The 24,339-nt window shown below is 38.4% G+C and overlaps 2 protein-coding genes across 4 annotated transcripts; one reads left to right on the top strand and one right to left on the bottom strand.

Moving 5' to 3' along the window:
* Positions 1-4,431: 4,431 nt before the first annotated feature.
* On the top strand, positions 4,432-9,454 carry snf8 (SNF8 subunit of ESCRT-II). Its single transcript, XM_034119126.1, has 8 exons — positions 4,432-4,830; positions 4,930-4,980; positions 5,741-5,879; positions 5,985-6,089; positions 6,759-6,831; positions 6,930-7,071; positions 8,586-8,660; positions 9,037-9,454. Exons 1-8 carry the CDS (start codon positions 4,777-4,779, stop codon positions 9,172-9,174), a joined length of 777 nt encoding a protein of 258 aa, XP_033975017.1. The 5' UTR covers positions 4,432-4,776; the 3' UTR covers positions 9,175-9,454.
* A 4-nt stretch (positions 9,455-9,458) lies between these two features.
* calcoco2 (calcium binding and coiled-coil domain 2) lies at positions 9,459-19,175 on the bottom strand. Of its 3 annotated transcripts, none has more exons than XM_034119123.1 (15): positions 19,075-19,175; positions 18,466-18,639; positions 18,014-18,116; positions 16,743-16,900; positions 16,384-16,509; positions 16,167-16,292; positions 15,983-16,093; positions 15,815-15,909; positions 15,660-15,729; positions 15,009-15,176; positions 14,734-14,922; positions 14,439-14,555; positions 14,019-14,196; positions 11,551-11,591; positions 9,459-10,894 (listed from the first exon to the last, which is right to left on the bottom strand). In XM_034119123.1, exons 2-15 carry the CDS (start codon positions 18,631-18,633, stop codon positions 10,733-10,735), a joined length of 1,812 nt encoding a protein of 603 aa, XP_033975014.1. In that variant the 5' UTR covers positions 18,634-18,639; positions 19,075-19,175; the 3' UTR covers positions 9,459-10,732. The 3 variants fall into 3 exon arrangements, with proteins under 3 accessions (XP_033975014.1, XP_033975015.1, XP_033975013.1); XM_034119124.1 differs by having other exon boundaries at positions 9,459-10,897; positions 16,191-16,292; XM_034119122.1 differs by having other exon boundaries at positions 9,459-10,897; positions 19,075-19,174.
* Between the last annotated feature and the right edge of the window lie 5,164 nt (positions 19,176-24,339).

Genomic DNA, 24,339 nt, shown 5'->3' with positions numbered 1-24,339 from the left:
GATGGACCGCCGTGCCATGGTCAGCAAGGAGAATGAGGACCTGCGTGCCAAGGAGATGTTCGACGAACGGCTGCTGCATTCACACAAGGCCCAGGAATCGAGGCCCACTGCTTCTGGCAGTGCTAAGCGAGCTGAATAAATCCAACAGGCCTTCAATAAAAAAATAAAGAAATACTTGTCGTCGTTGATAAACTGTACAATGACTTGTTGGGAGGCGTGTGGTGCAGTGATCTGGTGCGTTGGTGTTCGGATCAGGGGAGCACAGGTTCAAACCCCACTGCAGTCAGCATGTCGTTGTGTCCCTGGGCAAGACACTTCACCCCAAATTGCCTACACCTGGGACAGTTAATTTTGTATTATTGTGATTATATATATATATGCCACTGTTATTAATACTGACACGTCACTTTGCACTAAGGTGTGTGCTGAGCCATACCTATTGTTATTATATATATATATGTTTTGATACTACTGACACTTTATTTGATATTGAAAATGTTAACTTTTATTTACATGCATACGACACACCTGGGACAGCGTGATGCTGTTATTGATATTGTCTTGAGTGTGCAATAAAAGAGAACCTACATGGCGATTAAACAGAGCCTGTATCTTACATTTTTCATTACATTTCATGTAACTAAGCTTGCTTATTTCTCCTCTGACACTTTATCTTTACAGTGACCTGTGTAGCATCCTATACATCAGATGTAAGTGATTATTCTGATACCATCATGTTTAATCGGTTATAAACTGGCGAAGCTTTATTTATTGTAGCTTTCAAAAAGGTAATTTCATTGTATTTCAAAATGGCGTCCAACACAAGCACTATTTATTTATAGAAAGAGAAATGGTTAAGTTTGTTATTACCAGTGTTGTGAGTTCAATATTTTTAATTAATTATAGTAAGGGAACATCTTAGGAGTTAGTGTAGTGAGTTTCAGAGCAGTGTAATAATTATTTGACCTAAAACTAAATGTTTTATGAACATGACATGGGGATTTGCTAACTTTTGATTTCCCCCATTTTACACGACACAAATGGAGGCCACTATGGGCCAAAACTAACACGTAGGTTTCTGTAGGGTTCATGGCAGACGGATGCAGTTGCTCTCAGAAGGATATATAATAAAGGTGTGTTAGCTGCTGAGCCTATTTAGTGTGCATACGACACACCTGGCACAGTTTATTCATTTCACACGTAGCGTAGCGCGTGCATGTCGTCATCCAATCCTTTTGTCAATCCTTCTTAACCGCCTTCGCTTCCGTATCAGCATTGCTATTGCATTTGACTGGTCGACGATCTGTATTTGTGTTTGCATGTCTGAGGTCGGAAGGTAAACAGACGCCTCATTTACAGAAAGTGGGCGCGGGAGGTTTTTCTTCTTCTTTTTCTCTCGGTTTTTTGGCGGATTGCAAAAATGTAAGGTGCATACCGCCACCTACTGTAGTTGTTTGCGGCCTGCCAGTAAACCCAAAGCAGAAGAAGAAGAAGAAGAAGTGACGTCAGCGATTCATTTGCCTAATCCACCCCCTGGAACTCATTTTGGTGTGAACGCGATCTGCTTTAGTTCATCAGAACTAAAAGAGCTCTCATGAACTAAAGTTCTCATGAACTATTGTGGGAAAAGTACTTGGTGTGAACGTGTTGTCGTTGCTGTGGACCTTCTTAATCTACCTTCTTTGGGGGCCCCCTTCTGGTCCAAGCACTTGCCTGCCTTGCCTGCCTTGCCTGTCGGTAAACGGCGCCCCTGTATACACACACACATTCAATACATACATACAGTATGTCAAGGTAAACTTGCGGTTAACTTGCGGTCTGCTATGCGTGTCACGCTCGCACACACAAGTAAATATATATGCACGTTCATTCTCACAACGCGTCAGACACAAGACGCGCGTACATGATGATGTACATTAATTTATCAGAATCAGATTTTTTTTAAATAATTTTTTTTTATTTTTTATAATGGGACACAGGGTTCGGTCCGGATTGATTTGCAGTTCGGTCCGGATCCGGACCTGGGTCCGGAGTTTGAGAAGCCCTGCTGTATAGTATGTGTATTCACCGGTATTCACTCTCTGTCCTACACGGCTTGTTGGAGCTCCTGCCCCCCTGTGAGCCCAGTGTGCTCTGATTGGTCGGGAAGTTGCGAGGCTCGTTGCTGCGATCTGCTGCGAAGAGCGGACAGGCTTCCGGGTCGGCGATACAGCGAGAACAAGCGAAACTCATCCTGAGCACACACAAACACTCAGAGCCGAAGTAAAAACAATAAGTGTGGCTTGATATTGAGTAAGAAAAAGGTTTATAACGCTGTGAGAATGGGTCTGCGGAGAGCATTTCTCCGCGATCCCAACTTAGCAGCCCGAAAAACGTTTACCCATTTAAACAGTCGTGGTAGATACCTTGTTTGTTTTAAACATCATAAATACACAAACATCAATGAATACTTACAGGTTGTGTACCCGAATCTCCCGCTGGTCCAAACAAAGTAGGAACAGCATCGTTCTTCAGTGCCCTACGCTGTACATATCCGGCATGAATCGCTGAAAGGTTTGTGAAGCTTTGTTTCGTGAAATGCTGGCATTCACACGTCACAGTACCCAGGAAGTAAACAATGGAAAATGAGAAATCTCCAACGAGGCGTTTTGGGGCAGCATAGACTGTGTTAGAGTTTTACTCGCTACAGGGTGTACTTTGAGGGTTTTTGACTCTGCAGACCGTTTACATGCATAAAAACCTTCACAACACACAAGGGGACGGGTAATAACCGGAAAAGCATGACATGGGCCCTTTAACCTTTATGAAGTGATGTATTCTGTATGGGCTCAGAACAGTCTCATAATACACACATGCACACAGAAGGATTCACACTTGTTGTTCCGTTTCATATACATGTAAATAAAATCCAAATACAGAAAAAAGTTTTACGTATGTATTTTTGATCCACACATATTTGTTTTCCGTTTAAAACCGCTTTCTGTGCATGGATCGCTGTGCATTCGTGTGTGGGTTTTTTGAGACTCCCCTGACGGTCACCCGATTCGTACTTGTAATTTTTTCTATCTATAGCCAATCAGATGTCTCCTCAATTCTAAGCCAATCACATGAGCGCGCCCCCACGAGGGTAGATTTCTTGCGTTCATGACGTAGCGCTTCATGTACGCATTTTGCGCTGTCCGGAGCTGACAGGTCCATGGAGCCTGCCTGCAGGCGCTAATCTCAGGACACCTCCACTCTCAATACATCTTTCCGAACATGAAATGCACGCAAATACAAGCCTTTAAATTATTAAGGTACAGTGCCACTTTCCGAACCATTAATGAATGCTTGCTTGTGTACACAAAAATGGCAGGCAAAACCGTTTTAAATGTGTGTTTCCTGTATGGCGAATACAGCTGCTTTATTTATGTCTGTATGAAGTTGTTGTGAGTGTGGAGGGAGCAGCTACAGGTAGCCTAATCGATCAGTGCACTACGAAGCCAGTGCTAGACAGTGAACTGTCAACGGGGGGAGCCCCGCCGGTCATTATCGGCCGATATTCACTCTTAATAGTTTGATCGGTGCTCTCTATAAAGGCCGAACAGGAGAGCTGGATCTGATCGATATGGACATAAACGCGAGTGAAGTTTTAGCGAGCTGCATGAGAAACTGACGGGCTGTCAGGAGAGAGGGAGGGAGAGAGGAAAAGAGGGGATCCGTTACTCCCGTGTTATTAGCCATATCCGGTCATAGTCCGGTAATTACCTGCTAACGGAAACTCTGCTACACAATTCTTCTTCTTCTTCTTCTTATTATTATTGAAACATGACCGGTAAGTTTCAAATTTGTCCGGTAAAATAAATTCTGTCCACCCTGCTCCGGACAGCGCAAAATGCGTATATGAAGTGTCATGAACGCAAGAAATCTACCCTCGTGGGGACGCGCTCATGTGATTGGCTTAGAATTGAGGAGACATCTGATTGGCTATAGATAGAAAAAATGACAAGTACGAATCGGGTCACCGTCAGGGGAGTCTCAAAAAACCCACACACAAATGCACAGCGATCCATGCACAGAAAGCGGTTTGTGTTTGTAGGTGCAGGGGATTTAAACGGAAAACAAATATGTGAGGATCAAAAATACATATGTAAAACTTTTTTCTGTATTTGGATTTTATTTACATGTATATGAAACGGAACACATTTGTGTGTGCATTGAAAAACACAAGTGTGGATCCGGAAATACAAGTGTGAATCCTTTTGCGGATCATGAAATACAAGTGTGAATCCTTCTGTGTGCATGTGTGTATTATGAGACTGTTCTGAGCCCATATATTCTGTTGTTATTATATACGGTCTATGGTTGTTATCAGTGTAGTTCCCGTACTGGCCTGCCGTATTCTCCGGGACACCAGGGGGCGATATGACATAAACAGAATTTACCGACGAGGAAGTGCTTTACTTCCTGGTCTTCCAAATGGAAACAGTTTTTGCTAAAGTAGCTTGATAAATCACACATATCAATCTTCGTTTCACGGAAATTGTACTTTTACATCACTTTGAGTTTAGTTTGAAAGCAGACTGCTGATTTTAAAAGCCAATGTGGGCAAAGAAGTGCGTATTTAGGGGAAATTGCGATCTGCAGTGCCAAAACAAAACATTCTCGCTGCTAACGTTAGCTTCAGTTCTCGACTAAGCTAACTATAACCTGTAAATTATCGTACTGCACATTATTCTGCGATAACACTCACTAGTTCAGATACTTTATTTAAAGTTTGGACCACACATCAGCAGAATGCACCGAAGAGGAGTTGGTGCGGGAGCCATCGCCAAAAAGAAGCTCGCAGAGGTACAGTTACAGTTATTAACCATTTTGTCTATTCCCATTAACTTGATTTACTAAGACAAGCATTTAAATAACTCACCTGTAATGCATGTTTCTATTCAGGCCAAATATAAAGAAAGAGGAAATGTTCTGGCTGAGGACCAAATTGTCCAGGTGAGTTGTGTCAACAGAATGTAATTTTGAGTGATTGTAAAAGCTGCACTTCCTTACTTGAGTGTATTCCTTTTATGCTACTTTAAACTCCTACTCCACTACATTCATTTGATATTGCTAACTAGTTACAATGCAGTTTCATACTATCAATGCAAATATAACGAAGTATGCAGTATCAGTCTACATTTAAGCTACCTAGGAGTGTATGAAGTAGTTGAAATGAGCTCCACCATCACCAACTGTAATGTGAAAGTTATGGACACAATAAAGCATCAGTTGTAATAATCGACTTATAGTGTATATGCTATTCTGTAATGAACCATTCTTCATAATGTGTACTTTGAATTGCACATGTTGATGCAGATACTTTAAAACGTTACACAAGTAAGGTCATTTAGTTGAAACAGATAACATTTTTAAAGTGAGCTATTGAGTACTTCTTCCACCACTGGATAATTGTTCTATATCCTTATTTTGTACATCTGAAAAATAACCATTATTGGTTACTAGCTGCTGGCCCTTAACACATAAAACTAGATGTTTAAGTTGCTTTAGAAAAACAAAACATACTTGCCTGTATGTTGAGAATATTCCTAAATTAAAAATAACATTGTGTGCTTCCTTAAACGATCAATCAAACGTTTTATGAAATCACATGCTTCCAGTTACAATCTAAACCTGCCATTTATTAATTTTGAATGCAGTTTTGTTTATTTGTATTTCCTTGTTCTGCATTTACTCACCTGTTTTTGTCTTCTAGATGTCAAAGCAGCTGGAGACCTTTAAGTCCAACCTGGAGGAGTTTGCCAGCAAGCACAAACAAGAAATCCGAAAGAACCCACAGTTCAGGGTTCAGTTTCAGGAGATGTGTGCCACCATTGGAGTCGACCCACTTGCCTGTGAGAAAAATGTGTCATTTATTCTTTGAAAATACAAGAGCCTGGTTAAATGTATTTTAATCCTATGTTATACATTTGTACATCTTTTCCCTATTTTTCTGACAGCTGGCAAAGGTTTTTGGTCTGAGATGCTCGGCGTAGGTGACTTCTATTATGAGCTCGGTGTACAGATTGTTGAAGTGTGCCTGGCCCTGAAACACAGAAATGGAGGTTTGTAATTTGGAACTAAGTAGTAATCATTTTTGTTTGACTGGTAACAAAGAGGAGACACACATTTCTTCAAAAAAAACAGTGTCTAAATGTCAACACATATATTATATACAGCGAATCCAGTATAGTAGAGATAATGTGATTTATTATCTCTCTGGCTTTTATATGTTAATTTAAAAAAGAAAAGTATTAAGCCATTGAATCCCCTCTATATGCATTACATTAATGCACACAATGTTCAAATACTGCTTACTGCACATATTCTTATTTCATATTTTATATTCTATAACTCATTGCATTCCATTTAGCTGTAAATTACTGCTTTATTTTATAGCTATTTAACTATATTTTATTACAGTGTACAGTGTTTTATATGGAGATTCTTTGTTTTATATTTTATGTATGCACCACGACATCAAGTCAAATTCCTCATATGTGTGAACCTACCTGGCAATAAACCCGTTTCTGATTCTGATTTTATATAAAATAATTGTAAAATGATATTTGTTTATTTACAGCTTTACACGGGTGATATGCAAAAAACAGGATTGTATTTTGAGATTGGAGCAGTATCAAAAATAAGCAAATACAAAAAAAAAGTTAATAAAAACGATTTATATAAGGCGGTCCAGAAACATTGATTTTGTTGACATTTCCATTTCCTTTTAGGGCTTATTACTTTGGATGAACTCCATCAGAGAGTACTGAAAGGAAGAGGTAAATACGCCCAGGATGTGAGCCAGTAAGTGTCACTCGTTAAATATTTAGTTAGGGAAACTCAAGACATCTTATGCCCGTCCTAAATTGTATGATTAATACAATTAAACATTTGCCACTCAGAGATGACTTGATGAGGGCCATAAAGAAACTGAAGGTGATGGGGAACGGCTTCGGGATGATTCCTGTTGGAGGATCTTATTTGGTCCAGTCGGTCCCAGCAGAGCTCAACATGGACCACACTGTCGTCCTGCAGCTGGCCGAGGTAAGGCAAAGATCCTGGGTTAAAAATAACAGTTGATATAACTTCCTTTCTACAACAAATTGAAATAGCCTTTGCTTTAACTGTTACTTTATCACTTCAGTAAAAAAGTCACATTTTTGGTAAAAGTCCAAAATCCAACAAGTTCAAATTGAATGCTTTGTCAATAACATTAAGACTGCAGCAACACTGGGAGAAATAAACAGAGAAATATGAAATGCGCATCTTGTTCTGCCTTCCAAGAGCACTGTCAAATCTTTGTAATTTAAGCATCCTCTCTTATACTCACAGATCATAAAGATATGAGAGTTTTCTCACGTCAGATCAGTTTATAAAACTGTGTTTTCCTCGCCATGTTGTGGGGAATAAGAGGGTCAAAAGAAAGGAACTGCTAAACAAGTTTTAAAGTCTACCACTTGATGTCACTATTTGCCAATCCACCACTGTTCTCCACCTGTATGGAGATCCAGATTTTGTGAATTGTGACTTAAAGGTGGGGTAGGTAAGTTTGAGAAACCGGCTCGAGATACACTTTTTGTTATATTCCATGGAATGCTCTTAACATCCAGATAGCAATGAATATCTTAAGTGCTTTGACAAAAAATCCATAAAAAAATGTCATCTGTGGAAGCCGTAGTACTGTAAAAAGCACGACCAATCATTTTAGCCGGCCCGGCTAAAGTAACTGGATGGCCTACCTGCCTGTCAGCCTTCCATCTGTGCACAAACTTATCTCGTGCCCTCATTGGTCATGTGCACGTTCGTGTGTGTTGGAGGAGGGGCTCTGTAAGGAAGTGGCAGATTTTTTCCGGCTGTGTATTTTCAAATTCTAGCGCACTCGAGCTGGTTTCTCCAAAATTACCTACCCCACCGTTAAGGGTCTTAATAGCTCTAAGTTTGATTGAATTCATTAATAAAGTGCAAGAAAGTTTTACATCCAACATATTTATTTTAACATTTATATTGAGTTTTAAAAAAGTAAATGTTTTTAGTAAGTTTGCAATCGGAACTGAACATTCTTGTTTATATGCAATGAAAAAGTAAATGGGGGGGGAAAAAACTTTTTTCTAGTCCACTGAAAACATACTAATCGATATTCAGTTTGGATCTTTCTACCACAAGATTTATTTAAATTCTACATTATAGCTTGACAGATCCTTAAGCTTGTTATTAAATATTTATCACTTTTTTCTAAGGCTTTCTTTCAATGTTAAAGAAGGAAGGAAATAAAACATCTAGATGAGGGGACAGTAACGTAAATTAGTATGTTCCTAATATTTGTATTAGAGGACTTATGGTGGAAATACAATGGCGAGGTAATAAAAACATAGCATAATTGTCTGGGCTTTCCCCTCCTTCTCATGCATCAGGTGCCAAATACAACATGGGCTTCTCAGCTCTACCAGGAATGGTGCTGCCTTGTTTGAATAAAGCATGTAGATAAACAAACCACTATGTAGCCAACAACGTTAGAGACTTTTTGTGATGAATCTTTTCTTATCTTTTTTCATTTGTAGAAAAAGGGCTACGTCACAGTGAGTGAAATCAAGGAAAGTCTAAAATGGGAGAAGGAACGGGCTTGTCACGTTCTGGTGAGTGCACATCAATGTATTTCAGGGAGCTGTATGACAATAAGACTCTCACTCCTGTGTTGAAAAAAGTTATTCAGAAAATGCCCTTTCTCTTGCATGCAGTAGATTTGACTCTTAGTTAAAAAGATGTTTGTATCTGTGTGTTAGTGCTTCTTCTTTGCCAGGTGTGGCACAGTTAGATGCTACATTACACAGCATGATTAACAGGTGTGCCTAAGGCTGGTCACAGTTAAAGCCCTCTATATAATGTGCTGTTATATCTTTAAATAAAGACTATGATCTTTTATTTAAAACTCGTGAAAACATTGTAAAACTAAAGTGTGCATCTTGTGTTTTTCACTGGAACACTATTGACCTCCACTCTTTATATTTCCAGGATCACCTGCTGAAGGAAGGCTTAGCCTGGTTGGACTCTCAGGCCTCTGGAGAAGCTCAGTACTGGCTGCCAGCTCTCTTCTCCGAAATCATCTCCCGTGATGTCACGCCAGAGGAGGCCAATCAGATGACGCCTTGAGAAATGACCGCCAGCTGGTGGACAGCTTCAGAGACATGTTGTTAAACAAAATGTGCCTGGTGGGGGAGGCTCATGTGATGAAGTTGGCTGGGTGAAGATCAATTTCTGGACAAGAGGGGGGCTCTTTAACTTCTATGCAACGAATGCATTCACTTTATAAGACACTGCTGCATTTAAACTTCAGTGTTGCTGGTGTCACGCTTTATGGACGGTTACGGATCAATGTGCAGAACATGTCATTGTTTCTTGGGTTTGTATAAAGAACAACTTTTAAAAACCAGATGCATTTTTTCCATTTGTTTTTTATTACGTCAGCAGAATATTCAAATGCACTTTATTAAATTGAATTGATCCTTCAAAACATTCACATCGCTCAACCTCATTCTGTCATATACACGCTTAAAATCAAATCAACAGAAGGTGAATACAATGTTTCAATCAGCACGATCCGGTTATACTAGATCAACAATTTTCTCTTAAAGATAAGTGCAAAGCTATACTGTAAATATAGAATTGTGGTGAATACATATATGAAGTTTAAAATGACATTTTAATGATTTATTCAACCCAATGGAACAGTCTATTGTTTAAGCATGTTTTTGCCTTTTTTACAGAAAGTCTTGTATACCTTACTGCTGTTTATTTGACAAAGCATACCATGGGTTTAAAAAAATGGAAATAATGGTTGTCATTTATTTTAGTACAATATATGAAAATCACCTCTCAAAGGTTTGAAAGTCCTTCAATTGTCTACTTTAATGTTTATACCTTTTTATTATGGAGGTTTGTAAGGGCTGGGTTCCGAACATCAGTTATTTTTCATCTCCCTATGTCCAAAACATCATAGTGATCATAACATTTATTTCTTCTATGATGGAAAAGTTATGGATTTAAAATCATACATTTTCAGATTTAATCCAAAAATGAAGGGTCAATTTTACAATAGCATATTAGGGACTTTATATTATATATAAATTATAATTTCAGAGTAATATATGAAGCAAAAAACACCTAAGATATGATTCAAAGTAAAAAAAAAAGTAATATTATCGGAGATAAAAGAAAAGTATATTCATGAGAATAAAGTAAAGATAAATATATTTTGAAATTTAAAGTCACAAATCTTAGAGAAAAATACTCGCCAGTGTTAAGACTTTTGTTTAGGCAAAACATGTCTGATTTATGCTTAGACAGCATTCAATATTTAAGAACTTTGGGATTCCGGTATTAATAGACGAAAACCAGTTATCAAAACATTTCAAATGTTGCCCAGTTCTGGAGAAGTGTACTTTTATGTGCATTAACATTTGCCCAAAATAAATGAGGACATGATGGATTACATGCTGTAAATCAGGTAGGATTCATGTCTTTAACAGCTGCTTATATCTGCATGATGGACAGTAACGAATGGAAAGAACCCTTCAGAAAGCGTAAGTATGCTTTGATAAATGATCTATAGTAAAGTTGATAAACAGGAAATGTGTGCAAAAAATATCAACATGGTCCTTTTACACATGACCACCCATCTTGTTAGAGGTTTGCTTTCTCCAGCCGTTTCTCACAGCTCGTGGCCGTAGACGTGATCTTCGTACAGCGCCTGCTCCATGTTGTCACAGATCAACGTGCAGTAGGGACAAAATCGGTGACTCTGCTCGTGCTGCTCCAGTTCGTGTTGGGTTATGCCGGGGAAGCTCTCCTGGCAGTGACGACACACCAGCACCTGCTGAAATAGAGACGGTAACAAAATACGGAGCGGATTACGTGTAAAGGCCTCCTTAAAAAATAAACGGTAAACAGCCAAGGCACACTCAAGCTCAAGTGTTAGATCCAGAGCTCCGTCAGGGAGGGAGGATTTCTCTTTTAGTGTGTGTTTTGATGGGTTGACGGTTGCCTAAGTTTGTTTCAATACTAGAAATGACAAAAGTGTACTAGGGCCATTGTAGGAAAATGATATGTTATCTGACTCGCATATGAACGGACATTGTGGTTTTGTCAATGAACCACATTGCCTTACCTTGAAAAATTGGACATTTTATGAATCTCAGAGAATAATCAAGTTATTTTTTCTCCCAGCTGCTTTATTTATTTTACCTACAATGGCCCTAATACATTTAATGTACGAAATTTAGGTTGTATAAAACGGACTGTTAACTAGCTGGTACTTCTATAGGTTTCCATTTAGTACCATTTGTTCATAGTGTCAGAGAAATATGTAGAGGGATGTTTAGCAAATACTGATATGAAAAATAAGAGCTAGAAAATATAAATAGAAGAACAGCTGCCACATGTTGTGGATATGAATCATTTGAGTGATGGGACAGGTGAGGTTGTGGCTTCCTTCCTTCCCTAATGATGTACTAATATTATTTAACTTACCTCTTGCTCTGTGTCTTCAGCACTTCCTGTGTATGCATTTTCTGGAAAATATATTGGGAAATGGTTAGTAGATATAACAACTTTAACAACAAGGTTATGTTTTTTATGGTTTATCTTACAAATGAAATGTCTGACAAATGAATAACGTGAGCACATAGACATTTTTATAAATCTGCCCGATGTTAATACATGTTAATGCTAACGATAAATAACAATACATATTATGATTTTGAATGATAAAAAATGTATATGTTTGTGTCTTGTATCTTATGGGTTTACAAGACAGTGGAAGTGGTCAACATTTAATTCATCACAAAATAACTAAATATTTTACAGCTGAATCTTATACTAAATATTTTGAATTCCTTCCCAAGCTTTGCAAATAGATTCTGCTTCCATAAAAGATTCCTTCCCTGAAGCACAACTTAAAGGGGACCCAGTTGTGCTTTTTGGGGTATTCTTTTCCTGTAGTGTGTTATATAGGTTTTTGTGCATGTAAATGGTCTGCAAAGGCTAAAATCCCAAAGTTCCCTCCAGAGGGAGTTTCTCCCCCCTGAAACGCCTCCATTTGACTCCTTTGTTTACTTCAGTATATGGACATCACTATGTAACACTCCAATTTCTATTGGCTAGTGCTCCAACACATTTCACGTGATAGGCTAAAGGGCGGGACATCTCAAGCGATTGACCAATCACAAAACCGGCCAGCTAACAGCTAAGGCCTAGGCTCCACGGGAACGAAAACGGGTTGAATCCGCATATTTCTCTTGCGTATAGTCCTTTTTGCTACACGACGCCGTAACGTAACGCTAGAAACGGACCCAAACGACAACGGGTCCAAAGGTGGATAGATCTGGGAATGGAGCGCTCTGGGGGGTCCAACGGGTCCGTGTGGTAGCCTATACGGTCATCTGTTTCTGATAATGACGACGCAAAAGCCCCGCCTCTCCCCACCTCTGCTGCTCACCCCCGCAAAAGTACACTGCACACTGAATTCAGATTATTTATCTTTATCTCGATATGGACATAAACGCGAGTGAAGTCTAATCTGACAGGACGGAGACACGCAGCTCCTGCCACTGTGATGCAGCGGGAGGAAGACACACACTTCAAGTCAGATCATCACCCTTAGCTATTTTAATTACCTCTCAAACTACCTAAACTAGTTATAAATATGTTTATTTTTACTGTCGAGTCATCATTACTGGATCAGCTGCTGCATGAGACAGACACTGACGCTCTCAGAAGAGAGGAAAAAGAGACAGGCTCCGTGTATTTTATTATTATATATCATTATATCGTCGTTATTCATTTGTTTTAAAGCTCAATAAATATCAAATAAGACCTTTGACCGGCACTTTTATAATTTTGTCCGGAAGATTTAAACTTTAGCACACGTTGACCGGCGAAAAACTCTGCCCGGATCCCTCGGCCCCCACCGCGGAGAATAAACAGAAGTGCAGCCATGACAACCATTCTTCTTCGCTGCTTTTGTGGAGGAAGTTGCTGCTTTTGTGGAGGAAGTTACAGCTCCACGTACAGGCTCGGCATATGTACTGCAGCTTTTCCAGCGGTTGGATGTAAACGGAGCCGTCTCGTGGAGCTTGACACAATCCGGTGTATATTGCGTGTGGGCGGAAGCTTTTTGGCGTTTGCGTTTGCGTTACTCCTATGCGTTTTGCCGTATGCGTTCCCGTGGAGCCGGGGCCTAAATCAACCTGAAAATGAGCATAATAGGGCCCCTTTAAGTTTCATAATCATTCAGGCAAAATAACTCAACGTGGATGAAGGTCATTTTACTAAAAAGAACAAACCCGACATCCTAGTAAAAAGTCAAGTTGAAACAGTTAAACCCATTCTCAGTTTCACATACTGTAGCTCACATTACAAAAAAAGTCTCCCTTGGAGTTTAAGCTGCCGCTACGGCTAATGCTAGTGTTCCTGAGCCAAACTGTGCACATAGTAATTGTTTTATTTTGTTTAAATAATACTTCTATACTCTAGTATACCTAAGAAAAGGTGTGTAACTTGTGTTTAAATCATAAAGCAACACATCATTTTCCCCTAACATGACACACATTAAAACTGTTAAAGTAAAAGCTTCTTATGTCTAAATAGAGAGGCTATGTCTTTGGAGGTTGACAGATTTATGTCCTAATGGTATATAAATATCGTCATATAGCCCAACACTGATGTCTATTCCTGTCTGGTACTAGATATTACCTCAAGTAAACGGGTGACAGGTTCTGGGAAAGACAAGTTGCCATTATCATTTTACATTTCTTGAAGCTCTACAATTGAAAATCCATTCACCTCCAATGTCTCAGTTGTCCGAGATAGGAAAGTGTTTGTGGATTCATTTTCATTTTGTGATTTGAGTGAACCTACCCTTAATACTGCGAGAAAAACATACTTGGAATTAACTTTTTATCTCTCTTCTTTAAATACAGCAAAAATAATTGTCTCACCTATGGTGTCGTACACATGCACTTCCGGTGTGTCCTCCTGCGGCTGCCAGTTGTCGGTGGGTGATGCAGAGGCAGCGTGTGGGGGGCTCTCAGGCTGCCTGGACGGTAAGTCAGCGGGGGGTACTGAGTGGAGTTCGTCATAAACTCTGTGCAGCCCATCGATATCATTATTAAGACTCTGACGGAAGAAATACAGTTAGCATCTATCACCACATGGTGTAACCATTTGTACATGTGCATATACATTTCTACTATTATAAATACATTTCTACTCTCACTTACTTAAATGAATGGTATTGTGTTTATTCTCTTTTTCAGAAATTGGCACTAATTAATGTTATGCCCTTAAAATCTAAATAACTTAAATAACATACATTTAAAAAAAAGAGGCCACTTGAAACCGAAAAAGTGTTCACGTACCTGGTTTTCTTTGTGGAGCCCTTCTTTCTCGTGTCTTAGCAGCAGGATCATATCTTCCTTGTCCTCTACAATGCCCTCTATATCTGCGATGGCTGCATGTGCATTTGCGAGCTGTAGCTGAAAAGAATGAAGGAAAACAAGCCTCAGTGTTAAACATGTCCTAGTATGAAGCAAAAAAATGTGCAAAATAGGGCCCCTTTAAGATTTCCTTGACCTGAACTTCTCTACCGACCGATAGCTTGAACTTGTAGCCACATAATATAGCTAAACCGTTTTTACAATTTTTTGAGTTTACCTCTATTTTGTCACTTTTCCGTTGTTGCTTCTCCAATGATTTGATAATCTTCTCCGACTGTTCCCTGACTTCCAGTAGATCTTTCTCCAGAAACTCAGATTGTCTCACACTTTTTTTGGCTTCCTCTCTCTCGGACACGAGCTGCAGCTGAACTTCCTGTAGCTGGCTGGCCAGAGTCTGACACTTCTCCTGGAGAGAAAACAGCAATAATCATTTAGCATAAATAAAGAGTCCTGGTGTTGTTTGTATTAAAATCATTAGTATTTTGTTCCCACCCTTAGATTGTCCTCGGGACAGTTCTGCAGAGTCTCCTGCTGCGACAGCCTCTTGTGCAACTCCTGGTTCTGCCTCTTCAGGTCGTCCATGTTGTGTGTGAGGCTTTGCCTCTTTTGCAGCTCCACAGAGAGCCTCTCCTTCTCTTTCTCACTGCTCTGAAGGTCAACCTGCCAAAGGTAAAGAACACACATTTCAATACAAGATTTAAATGTTGAACTGGATTAATTAATAGTAATCTATTAATCTGACCTTTTATTTTTTAGATTGATCTGATAACGTCAGTGCAACAAGTGTTAGAACGGTGTTTATAGTGGCAAAGGTATCTCATTTTTGAACAGATTTAACTTGTGATGTTACTTTATAGTTATGGGTGTACTATTCCCGGTATGATCTGCTCTTTAAGAGTAAGTCTGCAAATATTTGTATAGGGCTGCAACTAATTAAGAAAAGTGACTAAATTAATCTATCATCAAAATAGTTTTTGTGTGCATCTGTATAAAAAAACAGTTTTAGAAAAGTGAAAATATATAGAAGGATAGAAACCAATGCGCTCTGCTTTGAATGTCAAAGACAGAGTAGAAAAGTCAAATACACTAAAAGAAACAATCTAAAATAACACCATCAGGCGCTCTGCTACAAAGTAGATTTACCTGGAGAAGCTGGTCAGTGTCTTTCAACTTTAACAGTTCCCTTTGAGTTCCTCTGAGTTTAGATTCTAGCCTAAAACACACCAAAGAAAGCTGTTGCAGGCAAAGAAACAATTTTACTTTGATGATGAATAATAAAACGTGCAGACTCGACTCACGTGGAAATCTCCGCACTCTGATCATTGATCTTCCTGTTCAGCTCCTCGCGCTCCTCTTTCATTTGGTTGATCTTTATCACGGCTCGATTGTATTTCTGTAAGAAAACATATGATTTATAAAAGATTTTGTCAGAGCCTTTAACAGCAAAAAAGATACAATCATCTTACCTCATTTTGCTTTGATTCTCCATCCAAACTCAGGCTTTGACTACGTCCTTTCTGCACGGTGGCTTCATGTTGCTGCGTCTCCATCTGCTTTGTCATTTGGGTCAACATCTCCTGTTGACGGCACACCAAGGTTAGTCTTCACACCGAAGATGCAGAACTGATTTCACACGACTGAAATACAAACCTTTGCGTTGTCCGTTTCTTTCACCTGCTGCTGTAAGGTGCTCTGTAAGTTGTCATTTTCTCCCTTGATTTGATCCATTTGTTTGACCAGTTGACTCATTTCTTTCTCTTTCTGATCATTCTGCTCCTGTAGAAAGAAATCATACCATGTCAAACATCAAAGTTCAATATTTATGTAACTCTCCATGGCGCAATGAGTTCATTATCTCTCAGCAAACCTTTAAGCTGGCAGCTTCTTGCTGTTCCTTCTGTAGGTCATTTTTTAAGGTTTTGTTTTCTTTCCTTATCTGATCCAGCTCTTTCTGCAGATTAGATTTCTCCTGTACGCTCTTTTCCAAATGCTCCTGGGTTCGGAAAAACACATTGAATCAATATAAAGCTTTATTTAGATTCACCTTTCTTTCTGTTTTCATTACATATAAACAGTTGTGTCTGTTACACAAGTGCTCAAATCCTCAGCCAATCACACTTCTGCAAAAAGTACTAATTGATTATTAAATATTTCTACAGTGGTCATGTATTGATTTAAGATACACCCGCTGGTGTTGGCTCCACATCTATCATTTGCGTTTGATACCTGTGTTGTAATAACCAGGAGGTCATCATCCATGCCCTCCATGCTTTGCTCCTCTGGACTTCTGAAACAGAAAGGAGTGCTGGCTCCTCGCACTTTAGCAGTACTGTCCACGTAGCAGAACTGGTAGAACTCGACCTCATCTTTAGGCAGGTAGTACTCTGATGGGACAGGAACAGAGTGAGCAAAAGCTTGTTACAATGTTTTCAGGGCTGTAACTAAAGTTTGTTTTCTTTGTTGATTCATTAATCAGTTGTTCAGCCTGTAGAAAGTCAGAAAATAGTGAAAAAGGCCAGTTAAAACTTCTAAAACTCCTAGTGTGTCCTGGGTTGTGCTTGTTTACAGGCTAAAATACAAATTATGACATTTAAGAAAATGTAAGTAGGGAATGTGTAGACTTGTGAGAGGACTTTTTATTTTTTAAATCTGAAATGTCATAATTCTAATCACTGTAAATAATCAGTAAAATCTTAATAAAAGTTACACAACATGTCAATTAGGTTGTCACTTCATTTACAAGCAGAAACACTCTCTCACTCTTGTGTTGTTGTTTTGTTAATTGCGGGAGAATGTATACTTTGGAAAAAATTGAAACTATCTGAGAAAGAAGTTGAGGTCCACACTGAGGCAGTAAACTGTGATGACAAGTCACAAGTATACATTAGTTCCTCAAAAAAACGTTTGTCAGCCACTGGTCTAAAAGACAGTAGAGGTGTTTAGTTAACTGATCAATATGTCTAAAAACAGCAAATAAATGCTGCAGGAAACCTCCAAAATATGGAGATGTCCTGCTTTCCTCTGTTAAATATATCATATTAAATATATTTGGGTTATAGACTGAACAAACAAAACATTTCACCTTGAGATGCTGGGATATACATTTTCACTATTTATTGACATTTTATAGACCATACGATAAATTAATATAGAAAAGAATCCGCAGATATGTCAATACTGAAAAAAACCCTGTTAGGAGCAACCTTTAAAGACACTGAAACTAAATATCTTGAAGCTCTGAGAAATTAGAAAGTGGAGAGAAAATAAAATCTGACCCTAGTTTTAATAGAAGACTGAATAAGAGATTATGTCAACAACACTGAGCCAAAGGATCAGATGTGTGTCATCATAGCAGCGCATAAAACAGATTTAAGAGCCACTAATTACTCATGACCTGTTTACACTTTACACTCACAGTGTTCCGAGACATCTGAAGGCCACGTAACAAACATGACTAAGCATTATCACCCTGTGGAAAAAGTGAAACTATTCCTTACCTTTAAAATAAGCTTGCCTGTTGGCAGACTCTTGCCCTACCACATCCAGAGATGGCTCCACCCATACAAAGGTATGATAATCCCTTGTTGAGCTCCACCCCACCTGAAGAGGAGACAAAACAAGAAATGCACCACGCAGATATATAAAAACAAATCACAAGAGCACAGGTACTTTTCATCTGGTTGAATGTTGCCCTTTGAATTTAGATGTATCATGTTTGATCAGGGTGGGCCAAATAATAATGATAATTTTTTAGAAACATTTGTACTTTTTTCATTACCTGTTTTCATCAGAATACATTTTCTGGAAATCAACTAAACTAGGCCTAAACATATTTTCCCAATGTGTTCCTGTGACTGATTTGAAATGTCCATACCAACATGAAATCAAATAATGAAGGAACTACAATGATTATGTATTGCTAAAGCAACTTTTACATTTGTTTCCTCACCTTAAAAATGCCCACCCAGTCCCTGGTGTTCGGCTGGAAGGCAGCAGTGAGGGTGTAGCAGCAGGTGATGCCGGGGATTGAAGGCGGGTATGAGTACGGGGTGTCAGTGAACACCACCTGGGAGAAGGTGTGGGGATTACGGTCCTCGGCCTCTGCGGGGTTCTCCATGGGGAGCTGCAGCCAATAAACAAGATAACCACATGACAGCAGGGGAAATGTCAGATATCAGCACCCGTGTTTTCTCAGGCTCACTTCTTCCTGTTGTTGTTGAAGCGCACAGCCCCCAACCTTAAGTTTCATTTTTCTCCAAATCCATTACGCATTCAAAATGAACTCAGAAACACAGCGTTAAAGAGGCTTAAACGTTTATTAAAACGATTTCGCCTCTCACTAAGGCTCATATTTAATCTGTTTAACAAACTTTTAGAGAGTAATTAACGTTTTTTAAACATAAAAATAAAGAAAGCGAAAGTGAGCTGCGGCAACAAAGACCGCACCCGAAACATTATAAGATGTTAACTTTAATAAACAAAATAGTTTACTTCTTCAAGACTACTTAATAAACATACATTTTCTGACTAAATGTTGAAACAAAGACACGAAACTTACATTTGCAGGCACTTGTCACAACACCGACATCAACCGTCTTTTCAGGAGGTCGGATTCAGGCGCTGTGATGAGTTCAAGTTCTGTTCGGATATTTGTAGTACCAACTTCGTAAACACCGACAAAACGTGCACATAAAATGTCCCAGTAAAAAAAGTTACCCATAATTTCACTTTTTCATGTGATTTTACAGAATATATTAAGATTCTTAAACCGATAAACACCATAAAGTAATACAACTCCGAAACATGTGATTAATACTTAAAAAGGTAGGCTAATTAATAATTGTCACCTAATTCATATTAGGCTATATATCTTGCGATATAATATATATATATATATATATATTTGCACTCTATTTTTGCAATCAACTCGTTTCCATTTTTACACTTTATTATATCTCTTTTCTTTGACCGACATCCCCACTTAGTTTCCATTTTCTACATTATGTATGGATAATAGACTGCTATCAGTTTTATGTGTTGTAGCCTACGTGTTACTAATTTACTACACATTTAAAATAGATTTACATACCCAGGCTAAACGCCCAAGTACACATAAAATACATAGCTGCCTTGTTTCAGATTGTTCCAAAGGCATCAGTAGTTGCGTGAGAAAAGTCCCGTATGCTGAATTATGGGAATTGTAGGCCAATATAAACAACTCACTCACTCCTATCTTCTGCAGTGTGACATAAAAACACAAGAGGGAGCCAAACACTGAATACGTGTGATGATCTTTGTAATTATGTTACTACAATAAACCCTTAGACATTGCTCAGTTCAAAACTCAGTGTGTGATTTATATATTCCTTCTTTTCATTTCTGCATGACAGGCTCCTAACATAAAGGTCCAGCATACTTTGGGAGATGAGACTAAAGAGAGCTCTGTGATTTAGTGTGTGTATGCATTTTTTATTAAGATGTATTTATTTGATCAATAACGACGCTTCTTGATAATAATATTAAAAAAAACACGTTTCACTGCAACTTTTATTTATAATTTTCACCACCATTTTTATGCTACTTTACTTTAGTAACTATTTTACACATCAATACCATGAGTACATCAATAACATAACAATATCATTTTCAAGTATAAGAAATATAATGTTGCCATGCTAACTTTCATTAACCATAATGTCAAAGGACGTAGGAAGAATACACTTCAAAATAAAAAACAATTGTTACACAAATAATATTTAAAACAAATGCACTATTATTAACCAATACATAAATAAATAAAACTGATAACAGTACCACCTGATACATGTTTTTGCCTACACTTATTAGGAAATAAATATTGAAAATAAATGAATCTATAGATATAGTTTAGGATGGAAAGGTATGAATTACAACAGATCACCTGTTGTGTGATGGAACTTTTTTTTCTAATAATCTAAATTTTAATTTCAGAGAGACAAGTATAGATTTTCTATGAGAATTACGTGGTTTTAGCAGAAAACCTTATCTTGAAACAAACTGCAAGGTACACCTGTGGATGTTTTATTATGTATCTTTTCTGGTCGATGAGCCAACAACCAATCAGACACGAGAACTCTCACACCCCCGGCTTGTGATAGGCTAAGGGCGTAACGGAGGACGTTCCACTCAAAAAAGGCACCACGGCGCGTGTTGGCCTCGAGTTCATTCATGTTTACATTTGTAGGTTTCGTCCCCACTGTGTGTCAAGCCGAGAAGACTACAACACGACCCTCCTGACATCAGCCACGTTACTCAAGGATGCTCGGTTAGTTTGTTGGCCGGTAACGAGAATACTCACCTATGTAGAGCGGTAATGTCACGTTTATGACGTTTGTACTTGTCTAAAAGTTAATTGTTTAACGTCTCCTGCTAGCTGGCAGTTAGCCTGAAGCATTCCGTTACCATAGCAACTATACAGTACAAATGATTAGCATATAGCTAGCTACAACTCATGTTGCTAGCTCACGATGTTTAATCTTGATTTCTTTAAATGATGACTACCTGAAACTTTCAAACACTCGTGTTAAACATTAAAAATACAATTCAGAGATGTTGCTCACAAATAGAAAACGTATTAAACTAAACTGCCGTCACGTTAGGCCTAATTTAGGTGAAATAAATGCTACCTAGAAGTCTCTCACGAGCAGGGGTGGAAAAGGTATTTACATCAATAGCCTACTAATACTACGCTGTACATACTCTGTTAAAAGTAAAACTTTTACATTACTCTAACTGTTACATTACAACTAATACATTATTTGGTTGTTTTATGTTTGCAAAGAAGGAATGTGTAAAGTAACTATAGCTGTCAAATAATTGAAGTAAGATAAAAAGAACATTACCTCTTAAATGTAGTGTATTAAGTACAAAGGGGCATGAATAAAAAAAGACTCAAGTAAAGTACAAGTAGCTTTAATGTTTAGCTTAAGTACAGTATTTACATAAATGTACTTTGTTACATTGACTGAGGAAGATCATGATCTATTTATTTGGAGCCTCACAGCATAGCCCTCCTTTGTGCTCTGCAAAAAATGACATTGTCACCTCTTTGCATATTCAATTCACTAAGTTGTACTTTATTTACTGACAACATTTAAAAAAAAAAAAACGTTATTTAATGACACACCTGAGACATTATTTAATAATATTTAAAAGACAGGATCACATTAATTTCTCCTACTTGCATTTTATATCTCTCCATAAAAATACTTTGTCAGATTAAATTATTATTGCCAATGTGACTCTCACTTAGTCATGCAGTTTAAACGCCTTTTTAAATACAGTAAAGTATTCAGACAATCCAGCAACAGACTTTAGTGGTGGAAGCTTAGCAGGCAAGCATAATAAAGACAAAAGAAAGATAAGAGAGTGTTAAAGGGTGTAGGATATCAACTAATTATTAATACATTTTGATTTATTGATAATCAAGAAAGGATATCAGCTAGGGTTGCATCCACGCCAAGATTTTGTGCTTTTCGTATTATTGTCCCTCAATATTTTCATCCAGTCTTGTTTATTTCAGATTGACACCTGGGAGATATAAGACACATTGTATTGTTTGTCTACAACTTTAACCAGCATTTCCCCTTCTGCCTGTACTTCATTTTTAATGTCTTCAATGGAAGACTAGGCTTCAACTGAAGGTTCTCCATTTCAACTTGGCTCCAAGATGGATGTCCAACCTGTTCACTTACACCACACACTGTCACTCTGCTTTTCAGCACAGATTTAAATTCAACAACTCGAGCTGTTGAAAAAGACATCTCCTATTTCAGTGAACAAATATCAGGGATTATCTCTCTCCTCTCCCAGTGAGGGCTCATTGCCGCTCATTTTGCTCTCCCATCATGTCATGGGGGATCAGGTGTTTGTCTCCACAGTTTCTAATTGGTCACCAGATCCACCACTGGGCTCATTGCTTGAGTGTGTAAGTCAATCTGAACTGAGGATACAAATCTATTCTCTTTTTTCAAAGATTCCAGTGGCAGACAGTGCACGAGGTGGAGATGTGGATCATTGGTTTTTCTACTGAGTAGTGTGACAGCGTCTTAAAGAGCTCTTGAAACAGGATTTGTGTACCAAAGACGAAAGCAGACGGATAAGGGAGGCAGCATCTTCCATCACCTTTGTCCTCACAGATGTAGGCTCAACACTGCAGGTGAGTAAGAGCCATTTCTTGAAGTGAAGACGGTAAACAAGGTTACTCATTTACAAATTAAAAAAGTTACAATAATCTTAAATGCATACAGTCTGCAGATGTGTTTCTAATATTCAGTCTATGTAGTAGTGCAGTCTTAAAAATGACGACAAAGTTAATTTAACATGTTGTTTAACCAGACATGCATTCATTTTAAGTGGCAGTTTAAGGCTTTAGTTGTTTCAAATAAACTGGCAAGTTGATTACTAGAACTAAAAGATGATTAGTGCTGATTTTAAAGAAATTGTTAGTTATTTAACCAAAAATAGGAGAGCATTTGTGTGTTATTGCCTTTTAGTATGTGACAAATTGTGTTGCTTTTCTGTTTCATATCATCGCAAATCAAGCACATTTGTGCTTTTTGGCAGTTGTCAGATGAAATGAGCAATTTGAAGACAAAACGTGGGCTTTGGTTACACTCCTGTATTCCAGTTAAACTCAGCTTTACTTATTTATATTGTACCTTTTGTACAAACATGCAGCCCAAAGTGCTTCACATTTTTGCAACACTAAAGAACCTACAACATTAAAACAATATAATGCTCAAAATCAATGAATACAACTCAAAATGAAAACTAATTTAAAATATGCGGCACATTTATTTATATTGTTTTAATTATTTAACTTGAAAATAAATATAACTATTACTAATATCGCAGCATCATTGTGAATGTTGACAAGTGAGAGGCAGTCTGCTGAACCAGGTTGAAAAGCTAATAAGACAAGAAATTATCTTTTCCTTCATGACATTAAAATAATTAAGCAGCAGTGAAACCTCAGCTCCGTAGAAACAAGAGATACATTTCAAAAATTGCAAGGGTATCCCCTTTAAAGACGTTTCAGTGTTTAGTGCTTTAGTACTTATTTAGTTAATTATTAAAGGAAATACGGTGATGGTATGTCTTGTCATGGTGTAGCCTAAATGCAGGATCTTATGCAATGATACTTAGCAGATTACAAAGTAATTCTCACTGGGTCCAGTCGTTGTTGGTTGAGGACAGATAATTAGGTGTTATTACCTGATGTTGTTGATGTTGTTGTTGTTGCACGCTGAGGGAAAACCTTGGAGAAGCCCTTTGCGGGACTGTAACTGTATCCGGGCTGAGGTCAGCGGTGCGTCTCGGCCCGATGTAAAGCTCACAGTTCAGGGCCAGGATTATCCAGATCATTGGATCAGAATACTGTCACCGAGCACCGTAACCACCCACAGGGTGCCTGGGATGTCCCTCCATACTGCCACCACGTTCTCCATCATTACCACGAATTAACTTGCCCCCACTTTCAACCCTACAAGACACCAGATAGGAGGCTGAGGAGAGCAGCTGAGATGCTGCTGTGACGATTGTCATCCATTGTGCTCAGGTTAGAGTGCAGACGGACATAGAAAGACTATATCAATTGAACTACACCCGCCTGGGTTTATTCCTATAAACTTTGGATTTTTAGACATGCTGGAAGCAGGGCTTTATATCGATCAGTTGATTCATCACTCTGGTCCAGACCTAAATATCTCTACAACTATTACATTGATTGTCATTTAAACTATTTACTGATGTTATTGGCCCCCTGAAGACGAACCCTTATGAC

This window comes from Trematomus bernacchii, unplaced genomic scaffold, assembly GCF_902827165.1.
Source record: "Trematomus bernacchii unplaced genomic scaffold, fTreBer1.1, whole genome shotgun sequence".
In the NCBI taxonomy this organism is placed as follows: Eukaryota; Metazoa; Chordata; class Actinopteri; order Perciformes; family Nototheniidae; genus Trematomus; species Trematomus bernacchii.
Note: the sequence above shows the minus strand (reverse complement) of the source record. Positions and strands in the feature narration are given on the sequence as shown.

Coding starts and splice junctions, on each gene's coding strand:
- snf8 (XM_034119126.1), top strand. CDS start 4,777: ATGCACCGAAGAGGAGTTGGTGCGGGAGCCATCGCCAAAAAGAAGCTC. Junction 6,090..6,758: donor CCTGAAACACAGAAATGGAG/GTTTGTAATTTG, acceptor ATTTCCTTTTAG/GGCTTATTACTTTGGATGAA. Junction 6,832..6,929: donor TACGCCCAGGATGTGAGCCA/GTAAGTGTCACT, acceptor TTTGCCACTCAG/AGATGACTTGATGAGGGCCA.
- calcoco2 (XM_034119122.1), bottom strand. CDS start 18,633: ATGGAGAACCCCGCAGAGGCCGAGGACCGTAATCCCCACACCTTCTCC. Junction 15,910..15,982: donor GAGAATCAAAGCAAAATGAG/GTAAGATGATTG, acceptor GTTTTCTTACAG/AAATACAATCGAGCCGTGAT. Junction 15,730..15,814: donor CAGAGTGCGGAGATTTCCAC/GTGAGTCGAGTC, acceptor GGTGTGTTTTAG/GCTAGAATCTAAACTCAGAG.